The following is a 26,010-nucleotide window of genomic DNA, read 5'->3' as shown; positions in this document are numbered from 1 at the left end:
ATACTTTACAAAGGGTATACGCTTTGAGATAAACAAAAAAAGTTTTATCTCGTTGGCTTCAATTCAATTTGGTTTTCCAACGATAATTACGATATACTGCTCGTATCTCATATGATATAATGAAGATTTCTCAATTTATTCAAGCAGTTTAATTATTTTATTAAAATAATTGCACATTACATAACGTAATTACGTGATCGGCGAATAATTTTTGATGGATTATGTATTATATATATTGACGCCGTGGCTATAACGAATCGAGACAAGCACGTTTTACCACGTTATACAGGCATCTGTCAAAGATACGGAGGAATCACTACAAACATTTGTGACGCCGAACACAGTGGCGGTTGCGGTGTGGTAAAAATTGTAACTACTTTTTTCCTTCGTCGAAATGAATTTTATGATTTTATATGCTGGAGACGACGGAATAAAGTATGACTTTTCGAATTCATATTTTTATGGATAAATTATTGTTTGGAAATATGTGTAATTTTTACTTTTTATTTTATCGTGTCGCTGAAGATTTGAAAAATCTGTGAATATCATGACCATATTGACACTCTTGTTGGTCAAGCTTTTTATTTATTTCTGCGAGGATTGAATCATCATTGTTTTGTATATTTACGAGGAGCTTTGTAACTTTGCAACAAACAGAAAGAAGAGCATTTGATATTTTCTAAGAAAGTTTTTGTGAGGGGGAATTGTGGAAGATTTTCGTCAACTTTGCATCGGCAATGTCAAAAGAGCTATATCTTCCATATGCACATAATTGGTTTACATTTTCATCCGCTTGTTTTCTAATGCGTCAAAATTAGTTGCGAGCATATATATATTTTAATTATATATTTTTTATACTGTCTATCAAGGGCATGCGCAGTTTATGGACACATGTTCTTTACATATGTCAACATAAATATAGTCTCCCTTGGTCTCCCTGATAAATATGCTCAGCGACATAACCTTAAATTGAAATTGAAATTATTTATTGAGTTACAAAGATAAAGCTTCGTACATTTCGCGATGTCAGATGAAGTGATTTGTCTTAGTGATACAGACGACGAAATGTTAATAAATGAAGAACCTATCACTGGGCGTAACTCAAATCGAAAAAACTATAACAAAAGTGACAGTGATGCGGATTTTGATTTCCCGCCAGTTAATTTTCACTATAGCATAAACAAATCAACAAACATAATTCAACCAATTGAACAAACAAATCAAATTGTAGATGAATTAGACGTACACGAAACCGCATCGGTTGATTCACAGTATCATTCACAGAATAACGAAATAGATTACTATCATGTTGAAAGTGAGGTTAGGTCGTCGAAAGACAATCCAGAAAAACGCAATTCCATCAACTCCCCTAGCAAAAACATCGATACAACAAAAAGGAAAAAAGTTCAGAAAACTAACAATTCATCTAAGGACACAGAACGAGCAAGGACGAAAGAAAATGCTCTTGTCGAAAAACGTTTGAAAGAACTTGAAAGAAGGCACTGTAAGAACATTCAGCCTGGGGAATGCTTAAAATTTATGACCGTCCACTTGGATAAAGATTTAGAAGACATTGCCTCTTATTCCGAAATTATCGATGTACTTAGAAGTTATGAAATATTATGGGATTATGAGTCCCAGCCAATACCCAACAGTATTACCTGGACAAGAAAAGTCGAAAGTTACCATATGAATGATAGGAACCACATATGTGAAGAAACTATCAACCAGGATGAAAATCAAATTTTAGTAATATGGACCTCGGATGAAACTGTGCAAAAAATCAAAGACGAAACTTTTATTCCTTCCGCAACGAGCATAGCTACAATGTTTCCAGAAAAAAAAATGTCTTTGATCATTTATGGCATGGATGATTACTTTGAACGCAGTAAAAAATCAAAAAAGCAAAAATCTGATAAAAATAACCATAAACGTGAAAACAGCACAACCGATCCCAAAATATCTGATGATGATGTTGAACTTTGCCTGGCCGAAGTACAATTGACTGTTGGTTGCAACAGCACCCGTGTAGAGACGCCGCAAGAACTAGCAATGCTTGTTTATCGATACACCAAAGCAATTGCTGAAATACCATTCAAAGAGAAGAAAAGACAAAAAATTACAGATAAGGTGGATTGGTACGCTACGGGAGACAACCGAGACACTGTCAAAGTTGATAAAAATGGTAACGGTCTTAAACGACTGTGGCAACAGCAACTTTGTCAATTCAACTTGGCTGGCTTGGAGACTGCAGAAGCTATTTGCTCCGTTTATCCTACTCCTTGGGCCCTGATGCATGTGAGATTTTTAACAATTATGTGACAAATTTTAAAAGGAATGGAAAAAATCTTGAAAAACAATTATAGAAGTTACACTTACCTAACACATGAAGAACACTTTTGGTATAATTTAAAATGCTGAACTTGGAGAAAAAAAAGAGATTTTGTTCCATTTGTGTTTTCTTCCAGGCCTACGAAACTTGTTCTTCCTCTGAAGGAGAAAAATTGCTCAAGGATATTCCGGTAATCTACGTTAACCTTTGATCTTCCTTATTCATTGTATGCAGGACTATTGATTATTAATCGTTCTTACAGATAAGACGAGCAGCGGGTCCTTTGAGCACAGCCCGAAAAATTGGGCCAGAGCTTAGTAAAAAAATCTTCATAATGTTTACATCAGAGAATGGCAAAGAGACATTGGACAATGATCGCGTAACTTGAACCACATCCATGAAACGCGCAAAACAGTGAGCATAAATAATAAACAGTGGAAAAAGTGATCACGTATTTTATACATCAATATCAACAAAAATAAATAATCAGCACTTTATTGACTTTTTTGACAAGTGTTACAGCCTGTCAAATCATTTTATTACAGACTATACATTCCAAGGAACTTTGCATCAACACATGCAAAAGAAAATTCAGCTCCATAAACGTGTGAGAAAATACAAAATGGAATGTCTCGAAATAAATGTCTATTTTTTTGAGAAGTCACGTATGGCGATTAATTTCACTAATTTCATAAAGCTTCCGACATTCGACGGTTTATAGTAAAAAAAATTAACCTCTATGAGCTTCGTACATCAGTCGTATTTCGTATTACTGAAGTTTACATCGATGCTTTTCAGAAAATACGTTTTTCTTTAATATGTTAAATTTAAAAAATCGTTCATATTCTATTACACGTGATTTAATAAAATTTTGAAGCTTGAATCTACATGCAAATCTGCCAGTGTTCGAAGTAACAGATAATTCTGTTAATAAATAATTCAATAGCGTCGTTTGTTCATACATTTGTGCTAGCAAACCGACGCAGAAGGAAACAACTCGGAGTGATCTCTTGAATGAAAAAGTTCAGCCAGTATCACTTTGGTGAGAAACACTCGTCGAGGACAAACCTTCTTCGACGGCTTGATTCTTGATCGGTGAGGTCAAATCGATTTCCGGTATGTTTATGAACTTCCGTTCGATGATATTGGTTTTGATAACATCTTCGATTTCCAGTGTATCGTTAACTTGTGAACTGGAAGTTGTTGAAGTCATAGGAATTTGAGCAGCGTATCTGTGTTCAGTTTTCTCTTGAATCGTCACGTTTGCTGCTTTCGGCATAGTTTTTGTCAGAACAATTGGTTCATTTTTATTTGAATTGATGGAGAGATCAGAATTTCTTTTGGCTAATATAATCTTGGTATATTTGATGGTAGGTTGGTTACCGGATCGTGATATCGTTTGTAAAGGTAAACCATGCCAGTCAGTGCCAATGGAAATGGGGGATTGAGTCTGCGAAGAGCGTGGATGTAGAATGACTTGATGAGACGTAACCGTTTGATTGTTGATCGAAGGTCTAACAAAATTCGAGCTCGGTTGGTTCATACTTTTTGTCTTGTCTTGTTTGTTGCTTATGAGAACAACTTTCGTCGTTGGACCTAATCGCTTGACGGTCTTTTCCACTGTGTCGACGTTTGTTGAAACGTGAATTTGCCTCGGTGGTGTTGGGACTTTTTCTATCAAACCAAGATTATCACCGTCCTTGGCAAATATTATTGGAATGTCGAGAATATTGCCAAGATCTTCGTCTATGTCCAAACTCTTCTTCAACGACAACGACGATTGTACAACAGAATGAGATTTATGAAGATTGTGACTGTTCAACGTGATTTTTGGCACTGCCTTCGAATGACTCTTCCCCAATGTTTTAGCCCTTTGACCCGACATGGGCAATATCGTTATTGGCGTTTTATTCGTTATTGGTAACAGCATTGGCGACGATCCTCCCAAACAATCAGACTGATGATTTTTCATTGGTGAATTCCCTGAAAGTCTGCACTCGTTCGTTTCCCCATCGATCCCTGTCCCCATCTCCGTCACTATAAAAAATATACAGAGACACTGGTTTCTATGACACACTTCGATCATTTGAAAATCATCCTCCCGATAGCTACTTTACATGACGAACACCACCTGAAATTTCGCGATTAAAACTTTAGTCCTACTCAAACGAACTCTGTACTTGTTTTCCGCTTATTTTACTGCATCTACGCTTACACTAGTCAACGTGATCTTTGTCGCGTGATAACTACTTTGGGATTTACATATTTTATCGGAGCAGAAACCCTCAGAATTTTTGAACTTTATGTTTTGCAACAAATTTTTTTTTAAATCTCCAAAATAATGCAAAAAGTTACTGATAAAAAAAATTTTGTATTGTGAGTATTTCAGTTTTTGTTATTTTTTTAATGATTTTTAGTTTTCACGTTTCAAGAAAATTGCCGTGACGATATCTACAAAAAAGCCACGATTTTTTTAAACCACCGGGCCGTCCTATGGGCAACTTTGAACCAAGATAAATTCCCCGATTTCTGGAAAATCACTGAATCATGGAATTCTGAATAAATGAAGTATTGGCCGGGAATTAAGATGTGAAACATTCTTTCCAGTGTAATGAAAAAATATTTTATAAAAAAAAGCTGAATGACAATCCATTCACAAGGAGCATCAAAATGCATTCTTGGTTAGAAAAACTGTTTATAAAACGAATAACTGGGTATTACAAAACAAAAAAGCTTCACGTGGTACTAAAAATTTGAAGCCATATTCTTATTAGCAAAATGAAACGGTGTCAAACACAGAAAAAGATTCAAGTCACGAAAAAGGTTTGGTTTCACACGTCGGTATGACTGCAGCTTTCATTTCCATAAATTAAAATTTTTATGCATTCAGAATGAAATGAGGGATTGAGGAGAGGAATCGAGTGAGAGAATCCGGACTAGAGAAAAAGCAGAGGAAGAAAAAACAAAGAAATGTTTATTGAGCATAAAGTATAAAGCTACGACATACGTTTACAAGTGCCCATGGGTACTCGCAGTAAACGAAATTCGAACACGTGTGTTTACATACAAATTAATTAGATGTACGAGCGACAAACCCGGCGCGTTTTTTTTCCTTTTTTTTATTCCTCATTGTGGATTTTTTTCTCACGTGTTTGACAATATTGGTTGAATTCGTTGTTCAATTAAAATTGACTTGATTATTCCTTTCGGAGTGATATAAACGCTAATTCGTGTAATATTGTGATTTTGTAATTTTGAAATACGTTCACGTTTTACTATAGTATTCTATCGAAGTTTTGATTGAAGAATTATTCTTATGTACATTTTATTTACAAGTTTAGGCTGCAACAATATAATCTCAAAATCGAAAAAATGCGCTACCAAATTTGTAAACTCGAATTACAAAACGTTGCGAGATTTCATTTGCTTTGTTAGGTCACTAAAAACTTCTAAAAATACGATTCATGGCAACTTTTTTAAGGTCATTTATCCGAGCAGTGACTCTTACACGCAGAAGCCACAATACAATTACTAAAAACAAATGTCCTGACGAAAAAAAAAAATATTTATCTCTGAATTTGATCATTCTCAGAATAACGAAAATAATGTCAAGGCATTTGAAGCTACGATAAATCTAATTCCTACCGATATCTCCGGATCGTTTATGGGCGCGAACGACAAAAAAATTGACTTCTGACCTACAAAAACGAACGTTGCAATCGTGCAAATTCACAAAATTGCTGACTCTATGAAATCATAAAAAAATAAGTAATGAAACATTGATTCGGGGGAAAATTCAAAGACACACGTAGAATCATATTTTTTCGCGGACTTTGAGGAATTTTTATCATCCAAATAATACGAGTTGGAAATTTTTAAGTTTACTCGTTCTTTAAGTTGCTAGACAATAAGATTCTACCTTTTGGGGTTGGTGCCGAAGACATTGTACTGGATATTGAACCGCTTCCAATAGCCGATGTTAGAAGAATGCTTCCGGATGATGTGGGAATACCGTGTGACGTCATCGTATTCGTACCAACGACTCCAAGAGTATTTTTACCGGATTGTAGCAATGCTGTCAAGGATCCGCTCGTACTCGTGTTCACACTCATTTTAGTCTGCGACGCTGCATTAGCTGTTCGAAACAAGAGCTCATTAATAAAAATTGTGCTGACAACCCGAAGGTTTATACAGAGACTCGTAATTTTTTTTATGTCTTCATGCAATTCCCTCATTTGATGCTTTATTGAGACTAAATTTGATCAGAAAATGAGAGAAAAAACAAGATTTTCGATAAAACATACGATTTGAGATTCTATGAATTGTTTTTTTTTGTCTTTTGTCTTAAATGAAGTGTCGACGAATTGTGGACGATTGTTAATCGCAGAAACAAATGAATTGAGTGTGACAACGGAAAGCTTTGAATTTCTTTTGAAAATTCGACAAATTCGACGATGAAAAAATGACATACCAGCAATCGTAGTTGTAGAGTTGACAGATTTAAGGTCATTTCCGCTAGCGTTGTAATTCGGAGGAATAACTTTCGAGAGACCTTTTCCCGGAATCTGGAGGTTCGTTTTATTTTTCGTGTTCATTAGCTGAGGCATTTTTGTTTGTACAATTTTAGGGATTTTCGCCAAAGTCATTGGCGATCGAGAGGTAAGAGTTCCTTTGAGATTAGTGTTGAGCGCAGGAGTGAGAGATTGAGCCATTCCAGTCGGTGTGAGTTTTATGGGGCCTATTGGAGCTAAACTTGCGAGAGATCCGATATTGAGCGTTATTCCACCGTTGGAACACGTGGTTTGCTACGATGAGGAAAATAAATTTCGGATTAGGTGTTTGGTAGTAAAGGTTCAAATCTTATTTGCACAATATTTTTAAAATGAATCCGAAAATTGGTGATAAAAGCACAAAAAAGTATCTTACCTGAGAGCAGCTTCTCGATGAAATGATTTTATCAGAGAAACTGTATTTCTGAAAATTGGGGACTTTGGTTTTTTTCCTTTGTATCGGAGTTTGAGTCGCGCTAGATGAAACTCCAGTCGATACGCAAGCTGTATGAGTCGATTGTGAAATTCCGAGAGGTAAGGGCCTCGGGCCGACGGAGATCGGAGCTGTGTTGTTCGAAGACATTGTGAAGGATGTGACGGGAGTTGGCGGTCGAGATTTTTTAACGTTCGGTGAGTTGGACTCGCTGTCGACGGAGCTGCTCGTGGAGATTTTCCTCTTGCGCGGTTCCTTCTTCGTAGTTCTTGTATTTTCACAACTCGGCAATGAAACCGGACGCAAAGGGAGCGGATGCGGTTGCAACAATATACTCGCGACAAAATCACCGATTTCGTTCATAATACATCGATCAACAATAGCCTGCGTTATACCATCCGATATTTTTTTAGCTGTTGTTATTCTCAAATGATCGTCCGCAGTTCCTACCACCAAGAGGCTCGTCTCAACCAACATTTTCTCTCTCACATCCTCCAAATCACTTGGCGCTACCAAACTTGCGTTTTCACCGATTACGAACATGACTGGACATCTCATGTCCATCAGAGTATCGTCCGCTGTTCCGCGCTTTCCTTCCACCGTCGTGAATGGAAATCCCAGACATATTACTGCAGTAACATGCTCCATTTGCGCTACCTATTCGTTAAAAATTTAGCATTTACTTTAAAGTAAGAGTTTTCTCAATTAGCCAAGTACTCTCGCCACATTCATGTTCGAAAGTTAAAGCTCACGTGATTATATGAGATGCAAATAAAATCTCATGGACAACGAAAAGTAAAAAAAATGCTCACCTGACAAGCCAGAGCAGCTCCGCTGTTAAAGCCAATCATAATGATCGGTCTACCAGGGCAATCTACTCTAACATCTTGTATTTTGGCTCTCGTGGCTTGAACGAGTTGCTCCATACAAGTCATCATCGTCATTCTATTCGCTGAAAGCCCCAAATGCGTATGAACGTTAACAACCATACCGAGATTGCCCAATTGAGTGATCCATTTATGTTGTCGAGAAGAAACGTTAGTATTGATACCCGATGGAGCGACTATTAAGATCGGATTACCCGGTAATTTTGTCTGAAATGAAATCAATTTATCGTAGACTCTTGAGGAGAAGAATAAAAAATTAGATTTCAAGGTAAAAAGAATATTTAGGACTGTTTAAAGATTACCGGTCTATGAGAGTTGAGAGATGATGCGAGAGGATCCCAAGATCTTTTTAGAAGCGATCCGAGAGTTTCCCACGTGATAGATCCTGATTTTCCATTAATACTGGGTTGCACAGACATCATTCTATCAATCAGTTGGGGTATTTTTACTCTCAACGTTTGCAAAATGTCAAGATAAATTGCCAGATACTCTCGAGGCAAATGTTCAAAGAGAAGTCCATGTAGCCATTGTGTTGTCTTGGAATTCCAGCCGGTAGAAGCCAGAGTTTCACGGAATCTTCTCGCCGCGGTATCCACCGAGTTACGTCTAAATATGGGCTCTGTTGAACAATTGGATTTTGCCAAGCGTGCCAATCGCTCTGACGTCAGAATCCTCATGACTTTAGAAAATATTCGATGATGAACCGGCAGCCATAAAATTTTTTCAATTTTCTCCTCCCAATCGCCGTCGTCTTCCTCCGGTCGAGCAAAATTTGCCAGCCGTTGGAACTCGTCCATCTGAAGACGACTTCGAGTCAAGTCATAAAGCTTGGGGAGAGAATCCTCCACTGGACATTCCTCCACTTCAACATATTCATCCCAATTTTGTTTTACTCTGTTGGAAAGTAAAATTAATATCTGAATGGAAGTCTTAATGGTGCAGCATAATTTGAAAAACTTCAAAACTACGAGCAAACTTTCAAATCTTATTAAGGAAAAGTTTGAGCTTGAATACTAGGAAAAGCATGATTTCTCCAATTTTTTAATAAACTGTAATAATACAAATTTCTTATGAACAATGTTGAACAACTTTTTGGAAGAAATATTCATCTGTTGAAATGATTTTGCATAATGCTCTTACCGTTTTGAGTCTACAGACTTGCTGAAGAATATTTTTTTTGCTGGTTTCACATAAATATTCTCTGGTTTCCAGTTCCATGGCCTTGCGTAGCAGTGATCCTTTAAAATATAATGTTCCTCATCGTCAGTGTAACCAGCCAGCCGATTCAAATACAACGCGAATTTGTTAGAACTTTCATCACAAATTTCTCCACTCGGACTCGCTGGCATGAGGGAAGGAACGCTTGTAGACGCGGGGACGCCAGTCCCTGCAGACGACGTCGATGACGTCGAGGACAACATTCCAGTCGAGATGTCAACGAAACACTGTGAACACTACCGTTTCAAAGTAAAGACAAAATGAGAAGCCCCGAAAAGTTTCATCAAATTCGATCATATAAATATTTCACCTCGTATTCGTCTTCTAGGAGCGCGAATTACATAACAGGCTTGTTCATATTTTTAAAGCTTCACCTTTTAGGAGTTACACTTCCCAATAAATTGCGCTCTACTTTTAAATGATTCATCCGCCCTATGATTTGATTACGATTTATTGAATAAACTCCATAAATGCTGCTACGCACAGTCGAGTTCACCCGAGTTTGTTTTGTAGGTTATGCAATTAATTGATTTCGGTTTTCGGTGTGCTGAATAAAAAATATAAAACCTTTATCTTTTATCAACCGCAGATAACATAGGCTGGCGGTTGATCTCCGTAAACTTGCTGGTCAACTGATTTTGGATTTCTGACTTTTTTTTAGTGTGAATTGTTTGTCGAGTTTTTGTCGCTGATTGTTGGAATAAAATTGACGTTTGTCAAAAATTAATTAATTTAAAAAATCAAGAATAAAAATCCGTGTGGTTTGGCCGATTTTTTCAAATTGCCAAATATTACATATTTTCTAAAGCCTGATCCAAGTTAGGACGCCTTGTTAGGACGTATGCCTATATTTTACAATTGTAATGATCAAATAAAGACTAGTAAAAAATAAATACCAAATACATTAAATAATACCGAAATGAATAGTTCCAAGTACCATTTTAAGCTATAAGTCTGTTAAGTTTGTTAATTGAAACTGAATATCATACAAAATTTTTTGAAAAGGAACTATTGCACGGAAATTCAATATCCAGTCTATCTAGTTCTCGGAGGTATATATACGACTTTATTATCTCATCTCGAATGATCGAACACTGCGATAACAATTGACCGATAATCGATCGAACCCCATTCGTTTATTGTTTTTTTTTCCAAGACTTTTACTTTTTTTATGATGATCTATTTTATGAACGGCTCCGTCGTGATAGATGACTGAAGTATAATCGGAAAACTCAGACCTATTTCCATATTGTGAAAAAAATCATTCTTCGAGTTCGTCGTGCCATTTTTCAAAAGAAAACGATGAATACACAAATTTACAATCGCATAATTCGATCGTTTTCTTCATTTATGACGTCGATAAAAGGAATTATCAATGCTCGGCAACAAACTGTTATCAATTTTGAATTTCAATTAAAAATCCATTAAGAAACAAAAGAAAATGTAAATAATTTTTGAAGACGTATCAAAAATTAATCGAGTCATCTAATGAGATCTCACCAGCTTGCTTGTAATCGTTCCGAATGATATACTTGGAATTTTGCATGAGTCTGTCCTTGAAAGTATCCGTGACAATATCCGTAAATACTAAAAAATAATGAATACTAAAAATCCAACAAAAGAAATCGTTTTCACGAGAGAGTAATTCAAAAAATCGAAGACCACGTTTGCAACGACCCTCGCGGTGATAAGCGAAGCGTGAAAAACGCCTCGATAACCCCACTTCGCGTTCTACATCTACATGAAATAAATTTTTCGTGCACGCCAGAACCGCCAGAACTGCCGACTGTGGGATTGCAGACCTAAAGGCACTCATCGATATATAAAGATTATATATATACTGCCTGGACGACAGGCCAGCAGGTTGAGTTGAAATTACAAGTCGTGAGTGCGGAGTGCGGACCGTGCGGACGTACACAAAATTTATGAATGATCGAAAGAATTTTTCAACACTATAAAAAATGAACATCAAATTATCGCGATATCCGAGCATCGGCTCGTTTAGCAATCACACTCTCGTTATTGTTACATTTATTTATTGTTCATTGGCAGTGGTGATAGGGGAAAAAATACCGCGAGAAATGCCAAAATCGGAAGATGCTTTTACTCCTATTGTAAGTTATATTTTATATCTCTGTATCTATACATATATACTTAATTAGCACTTGCGCGTGATCAATCGCGATCACTCAAAACAGTTGTTTAATTGAGATCGAAAATTTTTCAGAATAATCAAGAATCCACTGCGAGCTCACTGATCCCAGGAGATCTCGGTTTTCTTCATGCATTCGTTGCTTCACTCTCCGTCATTGTTGTCTCAGAATTGGGCGACAAGACATTTTTCATTGCTGCTATCATGGCAATGAGACATCCGAGGCTGACAGTTTTTGCTGGAGCGATCGGTGCCTTGGCTCTTATGACAGTTCTTTCAGGTGAGACTTTTTGTTTGCTGAATCTCAAAAGTATATTATCAAACGACAAATTTTGGTGAAAAGATTTCCGCTTACTGGATTTTGAATCAGTAAAATATAAATTAATCTCAACCCACAAATCTGTTGAGCGCAATTCGTTAATTGTTTATATTTTCCTCTAGGACAGAAAACAAAACCAAAAATTTATATCTCAATTTTCTTAGGGAAGTTTTGAATCTAAAAACATCAAAGTCACCCGTATCCACTCAATTTTCATTTCTCTCACAAATCTCATGATATCAAAGAAAACCATACAATAGCATTGATACTGGCTGAAAAATAAAAATACCGCGAGAGTATAAAAGAAAACATTTCTATGATACAAAACAAAAACTTTTTATGAAGTCTTCTTGGCTTTTTTTTTATAATAAAAATTGAAATAATATTTCAAAATGTATGTTTTCAACGACCAGAGATATTGATCCAATTGCTGGAAAAGTTCCCAAAAGCGCTGATACTCTTTTCACAACTTCCATGCTGTTTTTCTGTCTCGGTACCCTATTAAGGGATATTTCCAGTTGCATGAGTACCGAAAGTCAGTTGAAAACCAGTTTTTCATACTTTGTTGACAAAGAACCTTTTTTTTCAATAGAAAATACGTGAGGCTCGAAGATCTTGTCTACGTAAATGTTTGTGTATTCTTGAGATTAATAATCTTTAAAAATTCTTTTCCATACAGTTTTGTTTGGCTATGCTGCTACTATTATTCCACGTGCCTACACTTATTACATTTCAACGGCGCTGTTTGCCCTTTTTGGATTGAAAATGTTGAGGGACGGTTATTATATGTCCCCGACAGAAGCTCAGGAGGAACTGGAGGAAGTCCAATCAGATTTGAGAAAACGTGAAGACGAGGTATTGATGTATTAAGAAAAAACAAACATAATTATGTTAATAATTTTAGCAGTGAATAGAAAAAAATATCCTATCGCAAATCTATCAGAGTCTTAACTTATCTATTAATTGGGAGAAAAATAAGAAAAAAGTTTCATAATATTTGAATACAATTTTCAAAGAAAGAGCCATTTTTTGATTTTTACTTCTCTGTCTTTTGAATATTAATCACGAGAAACTTGAATACCTACCATTTTTATTTTTTTGAAAGTTTGAAAAAGAAACCGTGAGTACGGTGGTTCAAGATCCTGAAACGGGGGTATTGAGGAAAACGAAGAAAACGAGCGCCTTCATGATACTTTCGAGGATTTTTCTCCAGGCGTTCACTTTAACGTTCTTAGCAGAATGGGGCGATCGTTCTCAACTTACGACGATAATTTTGGCTGCACGAGAAGTAACAAACATGATTATTTCATTCCCTCGATACATTGATAATTGGAGGAATATAAACGATCTTCCTCGGATAAATGAATAAAGACAATTGTTCTTTTCCCAGGACGTCTACGGAGTTGTGGTCGGTGGAGTTTTGGGTCACTCGTTTTGTACAGGACTCGCAGTTCTCGGTGGTCGCATGATAGCACAAAGAATATCCGTCCGTACAGGTGAGCAATTTCGTTTGTTTTTGCACGAGACAAAGCAACCTTCCATCAACGTTGATTCATTTTGATTGATCAATAATTTACGATTTGTTAATTGCAGTTACGATTATCGGAGGAATAGTTTTCCTAGTATTCGCGCTCACCGCACTCTTCATAAATCCTTCGGAGGATGTGTGAATTCGAAGGAAATCTATCCGTTGAGCGAATCATATTCCGACTAATAATTGTACTTGTTTAGAATTATTCTGCGTATTACCGATACATACGAACATTCAAATGTGTACAAATGTATTGGGACATTCCGCGTCTAAGGAGGTTTACAAAGTTCATTTTTCATCTGTCCCCGTTTGATCGTTTTATCTGGAAATATCCTTTTCTAGCTGATAAGTCTACACTACAATTTGTACAGAAATCTTAGATACAATTTTAATGAGATTCATCACGCGCCCCTTCCTCCGCGCTCGCAAGCATTGATTCGCATCACAATGAAACTATAAATTTAAGGAAAAATACATTTTACGATATCAGAGAAGAAAATATGACCGATGCCTTCGAAAAAACGAAGCTCGGCCGCTCTTAAAAACACTCGAAAATTATTTGTGCGACTAGTGTACTTGACCGTAGTATTGGAAGAGTTTGGGCTCAAAAAGATTTGTGCACGTGAATTAATTGAAATGAGAAACCCTTTCGTAAAAATAGGAGGGATTCATTCAATATTTCCAATTTACTTATTTTATTTTATAGAGAAAATGGTTTTCAGGGTAAACAACGATTTCTGAATCTGAGCCAATCAGAATGTAAATCATAGCGATAATTTCCACTCCATTTTTATAATTTGCTGGTTCATTGTTGTTGTTGTTTTTTTTTTTTTTTATTGGGGCACAGATCCTCGAACTAATATGGAGTGTCCCATACGTGTATATAAAACATTATTAACAATTGTAAAGATGTACAGTCCACCAGCGCGGTATAGTATTACAAAATCTTGAGAAAAAGAAAGAGAGATACTATGCGGTACTTTATTCGTACCCTCGAGTATTATATTTTTTTATATCACCATACAATTCATCAACGTATAAATGGACATTTTTACCTTCATCCTAGAGGGCTACTTAGTCCTTGAGACAAGTGATAAGAAGAACTGACGACAAAGGAACCGAAATGAAAAAAATGTATGAAAAAAACTGATAAAATAATTTGTATGGAGAATGATCAATGCGATACAAGAATTTTGTATTATTGAGAGATGTTTATTGTTAAAAAGCGGAAATACTAAGTTCAAAAGTGTCGTAAAATTGTTGTTATTTTTGAGTATGTTTCAAAATATCCCAATTTTTCAATTCCGAAAATTGTTCGTCGAGTATTTTTCTGTGTAGTATGTGACAATACGTGATGTGTCGAACGTTATGCGCGAGTAACAGAGTCCTTGGTCTCGTTACTTCCGACTCTCGAATCATTAATCGTGCGGAAATAATTCGACAATTTGTCAGCCTCGTTTAACATTTGTCTTGGTCTCGTTGGAGAACAAATTTTACGTAAATATAGAAAATATATATCTCACGAGGAGAACATTTTATTTTTGTGCTAAATTTCATCCTGTTCGGAAAGAGATTATTGAGGCCAATTTGATAAAATGATAAATTTCATGAAATAAAATTTCGTTTGAGCAGAAATATATTTCAACACAAAAATATGTTCGAAACAAATGGTGAACAGAAATCGCTGAGACACTGATAAAAATGTCACACGTTACTGTTATTATTATCGTTGCGACACTAAATTAGATCGACTCGTGTCACGTTAGCGCAAATGCTTTCAAGATCAATAAAGAATATACGACGTATTTAAACGCCACTACATTTTGATTTTTTTTTTCGTATTTCTCTTTTATTACAAGTCCACGTATATTATGTGTGGATATGAGCTCAAAAAGGTAAGTTTCGTTACAACCTGCTTTTATAACATAAATTATAAGAGTGAATATTCATATTTAAATTTGACAATATCGTTCTACGATCAATTTGTTTCATGTCCTGTTTTTAATGGCTATTTATTTTATATTTAAAAAAATAACGCAATACAAAAAGATACTACTAAATTAATTAAAAAATAAAACAAATCTAACAACTATTACTCGGATGCGATAGTATTATTATTATCAGCATTACGTTTCTTAATATCGTTGAATCGCATACCGAGAGCCATAAATACGATTAATATAACATAACACATGAATTATTACTGTAAACTATCCGCAACTACTAGATGCTGAAATAGATTGTTGTAATTCGTACTGATATAATCTCACAGTTGGACGTTAACGAGGGGAGGAGGGAGACAATTATTTAGGTACATAGTTGGGGCCTTTTGCTGTCATGATTTTTCTCGCCAAATGTCCACAGCGCTGTAACACACACGGCAGAATATAAAATTATTTCCAAATGAATTATTACTCGAAAAATAAGTGGCAGCAGACATTACAAGGTTCAAGGATTTTTTGAATTTCACTCTTTTCAAGGAAACTCGAATTACCTGGGGCATGTTGCGTGGTGCGATTTCATGCACGATTCGATTGGTTCGGTGAAATTGCTCGATATTGAGCCTCGAGAGCTCTCAATTTTTCTAGCCTCTGAATAGGATCCATAGCACCTTTTTCGGCTGTAATACTTGGGGTCTCTGACGGGATGTTATCTGTTTAGAGAGAAGAAAAGATTTAGCTCGGGACATGAAAAGACTTGAAGTTTCGGTAAAAACAACGAAATATAAGCGAACTCTTCTTTTTCATTTCACTTACCCGTTGTGTATTGATTGTTGCACTGAGCATTTATGTTTTGACTCTTCCGCGCCTGGTCGATGTCTTTCAGACCTTGCTCTATAAAATCTTGGAAGAATTGGTGCGACTTTACTAGAAAAGGTTGCACATCCGCTTCTGGATGCTGGAGCTTAAAATCGTAAAGTTGAGCCAAACCCTACAAACAAAAAAAAAACGAAACGGAATAAATTTTTGATCGATTCGAAATTATCAAGTCACAAAAATCAATTCGATATGCCGTAGAATATCGGATATGAAGCGTGAAATATTGCAATGTGTAATTTTTTAAATTGTTAGGTAAAATAATGGTTTTTGCTTGAGGAAATAATTGTATTGGCTCACCTCCTGCACTTGATGCTTGGATCCGATCTTTTTGAAAATTTCGGACAACTGTTCGTGGGTGAACTTCGATAATCGTTTTGGCGCTCTTCCTTGACTGGAAGATTTCGTTATCGTTCTTGTTCCTGAGCTTATCTCATCCGGTCTAAACGTCTGCACACATTTGTTCTATTTATTACTATGAATTCTTCGTGTACGATGTTCTCGTGAAAACGGTTCAAACTCACCGCGATTAGCCGATCCAGATAAGACTGCAACTCCGATTCTTCGGTATTATTGATTTTCGTCATGTGACTGAGAATCGTGCTTCCTTTCACTTTTGTCATACTGTGCAACAGAGTTTTTATCGTTCGCAGCGGCATATCGGAGCTTCGTTTCTTCCACCAAGCGGTTGGATAATCCTGAAGAAAAAAAAAACAAAATTCAATGTAAACCTTTGATTCATAAAACCTCGACATTCATAAAATATTAAGCACCCAAAAATTGGATAAAATCCAGCAAAGCAATGTTTCCTCATTAGCATTAATATTTCCCCGGTTAAATTCGATTCAAAACTTTTACCTTTAAGAAGTGATGAACTTCGAGGAGAATAGAATCGTAATCCAAATCTCCGGCCCACCCAGAAATGGCTTTGACAATTTTCCACAAACACTTCATGACAAGTTCCTCGTATTTGGGAGGTCCGTTGGACACGGCACAGCCATGCAGTATTTTGATCATTACGCTGAAAATCGTGAAGAAAATTATAACAAAAATCAAGCCAGAATAGATACAAAAAGGACTTTCGAATCTCACCAAATTACTGTGGAGTGATTCGAGTGATCGATCACTTTGACGACTATGTTATTTATAACGCGCGTGTATGCGTCCGGGTGATCCAGAGGTTTCAATTTGTTCTCAGCCAAAAGAGTTATCATCTGATGTACAAGTTCTTGAAGAATCAGTGGCGGTACATTTTTTCCAAGAATCCCCGTGTTATAAAACTGAAAAATTAGGAACAATTTTCCATGCACAAACTCTTACACGAATAATCCCATTTTGGAGAGTTTATTGAAAATATAAATAAATTCAAGTTAAACGAATGAGTATTTTGATCGAAGCTGAATAGAAAATCAAATTCGTTTCCGGTTCATTCATAAAATATGGGATTCGCAAAAAAAAGAAAATTTTTTTAATCATTTAGTGAACAGAAAATGGCACATTACTCACAGCCAATGTGGTGACGAAGGTCGTTCGGAATCCTTTTATAACTTCGTCACTGTCCAGTCTTAGAGGATAAGTCTGCAAAAGCTTGAGCTGCATCGTAACCGAACTTATGAATTTGTCCTCTTTGCTTTGCATCATCGTAACTTGGTCGCTTTGTAACAGCTGCAAAAGGATAAAAAATCAATTACGTTGCTAATCGTTTTGTTGCAGTATGGATTTTTTGGAAGAAAATAAGGCTGCAATTACGGTTTCAATAGCATTCATAGATTGAATAGCTATTGGGAGATCGAGGCTAGCCATGGACAAAATTGTTCTTTCCAGGCGGTCTTCTTTCGTCGGAGGCGTCGTTACTGGTGATAATAATCCGGTTCTGGACACGACCAATTTCGGTGGTGTGAGCGACGGAACACTATTTCAAAAAATAACGAAATCGTTGTAAAACTTCGAACAGAAATTTAAAAGAAGTAAAAAATCCCCAACAGATTTTCAATACTGGCATGAAATTGTGAGCAAACTACACTCATATTTTACGTGGTCTTTTCATACTTACACCGAAGTTGGTGATTTCAGAGCACTAATACTCTCATTAGGATCCCAAGCGGGGTCAACAAGATTCGGGACTTTCCATCTTACAGGTGCACTTTCTTCGAGTTTCTTCAAAAAGTCCATATCCAGCCCAAAAGGCCCGGAAGTCTTGGCTCTCGTTGTTGGCGATGGATGTCTGGAGGATTAAAAATATGCAAACATTGTATACTTTCAATTTCAATAATTATCCCTTTTCGTACGCGAAAATACACACATTTGTTGATACACAATTCCTCAGTTTTCCCACACCCTCTCACGCAGCTGCACTACTCCACAATATCAATCTACGACTCGAACGTTCGTGCACACTTCGTTGAGGATGAATTACACGGATATTGATGCCAATGCTTTCTCTTCTTATCAATATTATCGAACATTGATATTTGAAAATTAAATTAATGAATAATAATTAACAACTTGGCTCTAAGAATTAATCAGCACATAAACTGAAAATTTGTTTTCATCGCCTGAAGTGAATTTGTTGCTGAAATTTTGTGATTTTTTTAGTAGTTTCCTGAACGAAAATCGATGCTCGGTAAATGTCTGAAATAAAGCTGGGTTTTTCCAGATTTCCGTTCAAGTGTGGAATCTCGAAACTGTGTAATTCATCCAAGGTAATCCTAATAAACTTTCAGGGACAATTCCTGCACTATGGTAAAGAAATATGGGTCGAGCAAAATCAGGGTTGGACGTGAACAATCACTTTTTTCCTGTCTTCTTTTGGCTACTTCCCAACACCAGGAAATCCCCTAACGAGACAAGGTGCGAAAACGAAAAAAAAGTTTTTCCAAAACAAACGTTTTCTTAATATCGTGATTGCCGTTATCGTCGACTTGGATCGGCGTATCTTCTTCTTTTTTTGCCTCTGTCACCAGGATTGTGATCGGTTCGTCAACCTTCTTATCTTCCTTCGTTGCCGAGTCTTTCTTAAGATTATTGTCCCTAGAGACGTATTTCGAAAATAGAGAGAAGAGAACGCGATTTATTACTTTGTTGTCGTGTACCTTCTTTTAAAATTGGAAGAAACAAATTCAAAACAGCATCTTCGGATATTCTGAATTTTTGTGATGTTATTTTTCAAATAATCTCCGCGATTCCTGCCTTCAAATTTTTCAAAATCTCAGACAAATCGGCCATAAAATCGACTCGTGAATTTCATGACTTTGAATTTTTTTCCGCTAAAAGATCGCCGTCAAGTGCAATTAATAGCATTCAATTTTGTGTATTTACTAATACTATAATTGACATTCGAAAGTTGCTTTCATAGAACTTTGATTCAAACGATCAGAAAAATGTTGAAATGAATAAAAGAACTCAAATAATAATCTATAAATCTATTTTGTCCATTACCGTAATTCCAACATACTAGAAAAATGAAAAAAGCTATCGACGTAGAAAATTGGATGGAATTCGTGTGTTTGTACCTGTCTTCCGGAACGAGATCTTCCGGTTCCTCGACAGGCTCATCGTCCTCGTTCTCCTCGTCGTAATCAGCATCTCCGTCGTCAGCCGCAACTGTAGCACTGACCGCGGCTACGGGAACTGAGATTCTTGCCGACGACGCAGATTTGACAGGTCGATTTTTAGCCGCTCTCTTAATACGTTCTTCCAAAAGTGACAAGTCCTTTTCCGAAATCTGTGAAAATATAATAAGGAAAATATAATTTGGATGAACAAAAGCAACGCGGACGAGACGAAATTCAAATGGAAATAAGCTGGAGAAAAATCTGTTACCTGACCCACCAGCTTGATGATCCGTTCACCCTCGAGGAAATAAGCTTGAACGATGCAATTGAGAGCAGCGTTTCTAACAGAGTTATCACGATCAGCAATTTGTTTAGCGACTTCTCGAAGCGCAGCGGTAGGTGAGGGTTGGCAGACAGAAATGCCATAATTTTCGATGAGAGATCCAAGTTGATCGAGGCACTCGGTCCTCTGTCGAGCGTTTTTGGATTTGAGTCCTTCCATTACGTACGAGAATAATTTGCTGACTGGATAGACGAGAGCAATTTGCCTGAACAAAGCTCGAACTCCCATGCGCACAGTATCTTTAGGATCTCCGATTTTAGTAACGAGGTAAGGAATGAAGGAGGCTGCCTCGTTCTCGAGCATGTGATATTCGTCCTCGATAAGCCGAGTGAAAACGGTCTGAAGATACTCGAGTCCTTTGTGAACAACCGAAGGATTTGTATCGAAGAAACGTAAAGTCAACCACTTGAGAATGAGATCCAAATTGGAAACTAGAGCTTTGCTATTGTCTTGCAGATCCTCGGTCAAAGACTCGATAGCTTTGAGGTGATAACGAAAATCGACGTGAAACATGTTGGCGATCAGAGTTTTATTGACACCCGCTGAGCCCATGAGCTCTTTGAGCAAGTCGACGAACTCTTCCCTCGGGGTCGTGAAGTTCCACTTGATGACTTTCAACTTTTGTTCGTCAATGAGTCTTTGATGTTTGAGATTATTGACGACGAGAAGAGGGCCGCCGTTGTCGTTCGATCCGGCGTTCCCTGCGCCCTCGTCGTCTGCCTTCTTGCGCGCGCTTCCCGGTTTCGCGTTGGCACTTCCCGCTTTCCCTTTCGTGGCGGTCTTCGCAGTTTTCCCTCCGCCTTTCACAACTCTGTGAGCAGATTCTTCGGGCGGCGCGATTTTCTTGGAAGGCAGCGGTTTCACCGGCAAATTCGGGCGAGCTTTGTCCAGAGCTCCGAGCACCACGCTCTTCGAGCCTGGCTTAAGCTTTTCGGTTTGCCTTGCCATTCCCTCGTACGATAAATGTATCATAAACCCGAGTACAGCTTCCTGAGCATTTTTCCTCACGTCGGAATTCCGGTCCTCGAGATTGCTGTACAAATATGGTACGCAAGCGAGTAATTCTTCTTTGCATATTTGTTTGACCGGGATCGGCGGTAATTTGCAAGCCAACCAAGCCCAGAGTTCGGTGCGGAGAGTCGGGGAGCCAGATTTAAGGGCAGTGGCGATCATCTCGCCGTCGAAAAATTCCTTGTAGCCGCACTCTTCGCCCCACGTGTTTATACAGGTTATCGCTGCGCTTCGAATCCACGTTTTGGAGTCGCCGAGGCACTGAACGAAACCTGGGAAGAGAGTACGAATGTGCTGTTTTGCTGGTGGTCCCATTGCGGTTGCGAGAGTCTCACAAATCCCCAAAGTCGTTTGAGCTATTCTCGTGTTACTGTCGACTAAGCGAGGAGCGAGTCCACGCGGCAGTTCGCCAATCGAACCTTTCAACAGTCGAGCTTCGCTCAATATCGCACTGATTTTCTGCAATGCTTCGTTACGAACCTTCCAATTTTTATCCGCCAACTCCGCCAATAGACTCTCCGTTACCTGGCTGCTAATGTCGACTCGAGGCAGAAGATCATTCATTTCCGGTTGGCTGTCGCACATCTCGTCTCGCTCCTCCGCCTCGTAATCCACATTCCCTCTCGCCGGGCGAGTCGACTTCGTTTTTGGTCCACGAATCGGCGCTGGCGGTGTTTCCCCGCTGCGTTTATCGCACTCTTGTTCGATCTGTTGCCTCAGAGCTGGTTTTTCGTTCTCGAAAAACATCAACAAAGATCTACCTACGAAAATGTACAAGGTTCCAAGCAACGCAATCGCCTGGGTTCGCACCGCTGGATTCGTTGCGGATATCGCCTTCTTCACGCTTTCCATCAGACCTTTGACGTTCAGGGTGCACCCGAACTCCAGGAGAGCGTTTCCTAACCAACGCAAAGTTTCCTGTTGTACTTTGGGATTTTTCTGGTTAAATGCGAACGCTGCAGCTTCGTTGGCGACCATTTCGAAGCTGGTTGCTTCGGCGATTGCTGTCAGGGTTTCACTCGCGATCGAGCTGTTCTTAGCATCGCCCAATTTCTCCGTCACATCCATTATACAATATTCCGAAGTCGTCGGGGAAAACGTATAATTCTCAGCGAGCATCTTGACGATCTCGAGACGCAGTTTGGCGACTTGAAAATTGGTGTCTTTGAAGCCAGGTTTTTTCCCAAGAGTACGAACGATCACTTGACAATTGACTTCTGAACTTTCCATTTGACTTATCGCTTCGGACAATTGTTCCGAAGCGCTCAAACGCGTTTTCCAATTGCTGTCGGTCAGGCCGGATATTATTTCGGGAGACAACATCTGCGATGCCAATTCGTCAACTTCCTCACTACTGAGATTTTTTTCAGGTTGAGTTTTACTCGACGATTTTTTCGAGGCCGCCGAACCAGCGAGATTCGTCGTTGACGAAGTCGTCGATTTTTTCATCGTTGCCGATCGTTTCGTTGCCGTCGTGTTTGGCCTTTTGGCTGTTGTTTTCGAAGTCGTCTCACTCGATTCCTTGGCTTTCCCCTCGTTCGCCATTTTCGCTGGAGCTGTACTCGGACGCTCAGTTTTTCTCGGTGGACCCGAAATTTTCACATGAATCACCGCCTTTTCCGAGCACTCTTTGATTTTGGCCATTTTTAAGGGATCGATGTCCGTCACGAAAGGCAGCATCGCTTTTTCTCCGACCAATTTCATCGCCGTGCCCAGTGCCTCCGCCGAGTTGTCTCGTACTGTAGGATCCGGCTCGTTCAGAGTCTTCAGAAGAGCCGCGCTGTACGCTTTCAGCAATTTTTTGTTCAAACTCGCCGGAGGAGTTCGAGCGAAACTACGAGACAGAAATGCTGCGGTTTCGGCTTTAACGGCCGGGTTCTTATTGTCCAAAGCCGCAAGTGCGTCCTCCATCATCGATTCGATGTTAATAGTCAAAAATATGGCATCCGCAGCTTCCCGGAGTGTCGCCACGACGTTTGGCTTCTTCTCACGGAATTTCTCGAGAACCGCTGGCAGACAAGCTCCTGCGTAAGTCTGGAACCGCTTTTTCAAACCCGTCGCCAGACCCGTGAGACATTTAACCGCCAGAGTGACCACGACCACGTTCGAATCTTTGCTTATTATTTTCTTCAAAACTCTCACCACATCCCCGTACTCACCGCTCTCGAGTTTTGGATTTTTCGTTAGTGTCTCAAGCGCCTCGAGAGCTTCCTTACGTTCTTGCCATTTTTTCGCCTCAACCTTGTCGTAAAAATCTTTCGGTAATTTCGACAGAATGTCCACCGGATCGATTAACTCGTACGGATCTATATCAACCGCTGCGGACTCTTGGTCATCGTCATCCTCGTTACTCGCGCCGTCACCACCGCCCACCCCACTTCCTGGATCGATCGACATCACCTTTGGCTTTTGCGATCTCAAATAACGCGATGGAACTGCTTTGCTGTCGGTCAATTTTCCAAATTCTATCTCTAATTCGCTCATGGTCACCGGCTTCAAACTGTTCAGTTGCTGTTTCAATGGTACACCAATCCATCTAAAATTAAAAAATTTTTAATCAAAATGATTGGAAAAATTCAACAAAATGAAATCCTTGTTCTTTGAAAAAGTTCGGAATCATTTTTAACGTTCTACTTGCTTTTGGTTAAAAACAGAAAATATAAATTACCTGTAAATCTCAACGACCATAACTTTTCCCTCGTCGCGTACACCTTTGTCACGGTCCTCTAAGAAGCCGGGTATTTTTTTCATCAGAGGTTTAACGTTCATAACTTTGGGCCCAAATTCTTTGAGGGCAAGAGTCAGAGTAGCTATACAAGCAGATACAATTTTAGGGTTTTTGGCCTCTGTTCCTTTCATCAATTCCTCCTGCACAGCTTCGTGTTTTTCTATCTCAACGAACATAAGGGTAATTTGAACTGCTAATTCCTTCGTTTTCATCTTCGGGGCTGCGATACATTTGCTTACTATTCCACTCATTACTTCACCAACTGTCCTGGTTAATTGAATTGTGAAATCAGTCATTAGTTTTTTACCACTTGTAATAAGAAATAATGGAAACCGATCCAAAACGGTTGTCCTCATTTTCAACATTTTTGTAGTTTACAGATATAAACATGTTTTTTCTACACTTTTATCATTGATTCCTCACAGAAGCCCGAAGAATAATGTGAGACCAAACCAAAACTTACTTTCCGGCACATGCTGCGTTTTCGATGAATGCCAGAGCTGCTTCCAATCCTTTCTCCTGAGCAGCTGCATTGCTGTCGACCACAAATTTTTTCACAAGTCCCAGGAACTTGTTCCATTCCGGTGATTTTTCATCGTCAATACATTGAAATTTCTTGGAACATTCCTCATAGCCGTGCAACCGGGCTTTCCAGGACTGCAAAAATTGAGAAATTAAGATATTGTTGAAAATATCATTCGTTCAAACTTTCATTTTCAATAACAGTGGACGGTTCTTGATTCTCATCTAGCCAACAATCGACCACAGTGATTTCTGTGATCAAACTACAGTTACATAATTGGCGACTCAGTTGATTATTATTTCATATTTATTGTAGAGTGCAAAAATAAATGCTGATGTAGTAAGATAACGTCAATATCATGTGACTTACTTTCTTAATAAGATAAATAACCATTAAATTAAAATAAGCTAAATTATACAGAAAACCTTTTACATTGCTCTTTGATGGAAAATAATGGAATATAAAAAGCAATAATTGAGCATATTTGAGATATATTAAAAGTGCCATTTTGCTAGTTTTTCTAGAAAAAATTGATCTAGAAAAAAATTTAATTTAATGTTGAAATGAAATAAAAAATTTGCATTTTATTCTAAAACAATTGGAAGCTGAAAATTCAAAATTCAAAAATAAATATCAAAATTAAATCCCCCGTATTTTGAGGGCCGATTATTTTCCACAAGAGAATAGACAAGCGAGTTTTCGATCCTGCTACTTCAAGCAGAATCTGGTTTAATAAGCCTTACCTTGTGGACGCAGCGATCCTCAAGTGGTAATTTTGTATACTCCGTTTCTTCCTCCATCTTCATATGGAAACAACAATTAAATCCATTATTCGAAAATTGGTGAAAAAAAAAACAAAACAAAACAATGGAGACGATAACTCGAATGAGTGAAACTATACCTATATGTGTGTGTAACTAGAAACGATAATAAATGATTTGCGAAACGAATATAGTCATAAGAAATCGTGCGTTTTGAATGAATAAATGTTTATTATCATTTTAACGAGGACTCGATTTCATGTGGGTGGAATTTTTATATAATGGACGATCGTATACGCAAAGAGAAGAAATGCATATGCGTGCAATGTACAAAGAAACTTTGTGCGCGGGCGCGTGTAAATCACCGGATTGACGTCTCGAGTGATCGAAGAGAGGCGCAATTGCAAGAATAAAAATAGTTATACAATGTCTTGTCATAACCGAAATAATGGGAATTCGAAGATTTTTCTTCTTCATTACTTTTTTATTTTTTTCTTCAAGATATATTTTACTTACGATGAGGGAAACGGGTAACTCGAGAACTCAACGGAGCCCGAGCTCTCTCAAGAACACCGGGTGATATTTTTCTCTCTTTGCTCTACTTCGAACCCCCGAATCGAAGATTCAAATCAACCAATTTCTCAATCGTACTGATTCAAAATCACTGAATACTCGCGGACACGAACGTCGATAACGTCTTTTTCAGCGGCCATTTAATTCGCCACCAGGATTTTCAAACACCCGTTTATAACTGTCAGACGCGAAATAGTAGCCTTTTTCAGAGGAGGAACTATAAATGGTATTTTTATTATGCGCCATCTACATGGGAGGAATTAATACTGCCATGCACAG

General features: G+C 38.1%; 4 protein-coding genes across 9 annotated transcripts; 2 read left to right on the top strand and 2 right to left on the bottom strand.

The window, feature by feature from the left end:
- The first annotated feature begins 122 nt into the window (after nt 1-122).
- Nucleotides 123-2,992, top strand: mms4 (Methyl methanesulfonate sensitivity 4). Of its 3 annotated transcripts, none has more exons than XM_043413967.1 (4): nt 123-2,298; nt 2,469-2,522; nt 2,595-2,746; nt 2,878-2,992. In XM_043413967.1, exons 1-3 carry the CDS (start codon nt 1,024-1,026, stop codon nt 2,718-2,720), a joined length of 1,455 nt encoding a protein of 484 aa, XP_043269902.1. In that variant the 5' UTR covers nt 123-1,023; the 3' UTR covers nt 2,721-2,746; nt 2,878-2,992. The 3 variants fall into 3 exon arrangements, with proteins under 3 accessions (XP_043269902.1, XP_043269901.1, XP_043269900.1); XM_043413966.1 differs by having other exon boundaries at nt 2,847-2,992; XM_043413965.1 differs by having other exon boundaries at nt 314-2,298; nt 2,595-2,992.
- On the bottom strand, nt 2,812-9,965 carry Rcd1 (Reduction in Cnn dots 1). Of its 2 annotated transcripts, none has more exons than XM_043413963.1 (8): nt 9,731-9,965; nt 9,343-9,656; nt 8,505-9,096; nt 8,128-8,409; nt 7,259-7,972; nt 6,804-7,137; nt 6,252-6,467; nt 2,812-4,369 (listed from the first exon to the last, which is right to left on the bottom strand). In XM_043413963.1, exons 2-8 carry the CDS (start codon nt 9,621-9,623, stop codon nt 3,357-3,359), a joined length of 3,432 nt encoding a protein of 1,143 aa, XP_043269898.1. In that variant the 5' UTR covers nt 9,624-9,656; nt 9,731-9,965; the 3' UTR covers nt 2,812-3,356. The 2 variants fall into 2 exon arrangements, with proteins under 2 accessions (XP_043269898.1, XP_043269899.1); XM_043413964.1 differs by having other exon boundaries at nt 9,795-9,965.
- Nucleotides 9,966-11,200: 1,235 nt separating this feature from the next.
- On the top strand, nt 11,201-15,241 carry LOC122407532 (transmembrane protein 165). The gene is made up of 6 exons (XM_043413825.1): nt 11,201-11,534; nt 11,648-11,852; nt 12,571-12,746; nt 12,997-13,179; nt 13,282-13,387; nt 13,485-15,241. The coding sequence occupies exons 1-6, from the start codon at nt 11,382-11,384 to the stop codon at nt 13,559-13,561; spliced, it is 900 nt and encodes a 299-aa protein (XP_043269760.1). The 5' UTR covers nt 11,201-11,381; the 3' UTR covers nt 13,562-15,241.
- On the bottom strand, nt 15,041-25,911 carry msps (msps cytoskeleton-associated protein 5). Of its 3 annotated transcripts, none has more exons than XM_043413821.1 (17): nt 25,675-25,911; nt 25,141-25,197; nt 24,338-24,531; nt 23,815-24,141; nt 20,061-23,682; nt 19,751-19,962; nt 19,125-19,268; nt 18,292-18,462; nt 17,988-18,150; nt 17,745-17,903; nt 17,331-17,518; nt 17,097-17,259; nt 16,763-16,936; nt 16,539-16,703; nt 16,179-16,353; nt 15,917-16,075; nt 15,041-15,788 (listed from the first exon to the last, which is right to left on the bottom strand). In XM_043413821.1, exons 2-16 carry the CDS (start codon nt 25,195-25,197, stop codon nt 15,942-15,944), a joined length of 6,048 nt encoding a protein of 2,015 aa, XP_043269756.1. In that variant the 5' UTR covers nt 25,675-25,911; the 3' UTR covers nt 15,041-15,788; nt 15,917-15,941. The 3 variants fall into 3 exon arrangements, with proteins under 3 accessions (XP_043269756.1, XP_043269757.1, XP_043269758.1); XM_043413822.1 differs by having other exon boundaries at nt 16,539-16,688; XM_043413823.1 differs by lacking the exon at nt 19,125-19,268.
- Nucleotides 25,912-26,010: the final 99 nt, after the last annotated feature.

Source organism: Venturia canescens, chromosome 3 (assembly GCF_019457755.1).
Source record: "Venturia canescens isolate UGA chromosome 3, ASM1945775v1, whole genome shotgun sequence".
NCBI classification, from domain to species: domain Eukaryota; kingdom Metazoa; phylum Arthropoda; class Insecta; order Hymenoptera; family Ichneumonidae; genus Venturia; species Venturia canescens.
This window is presented reverse-complemented; position numbering and strand designations above follow the sequence as displayed.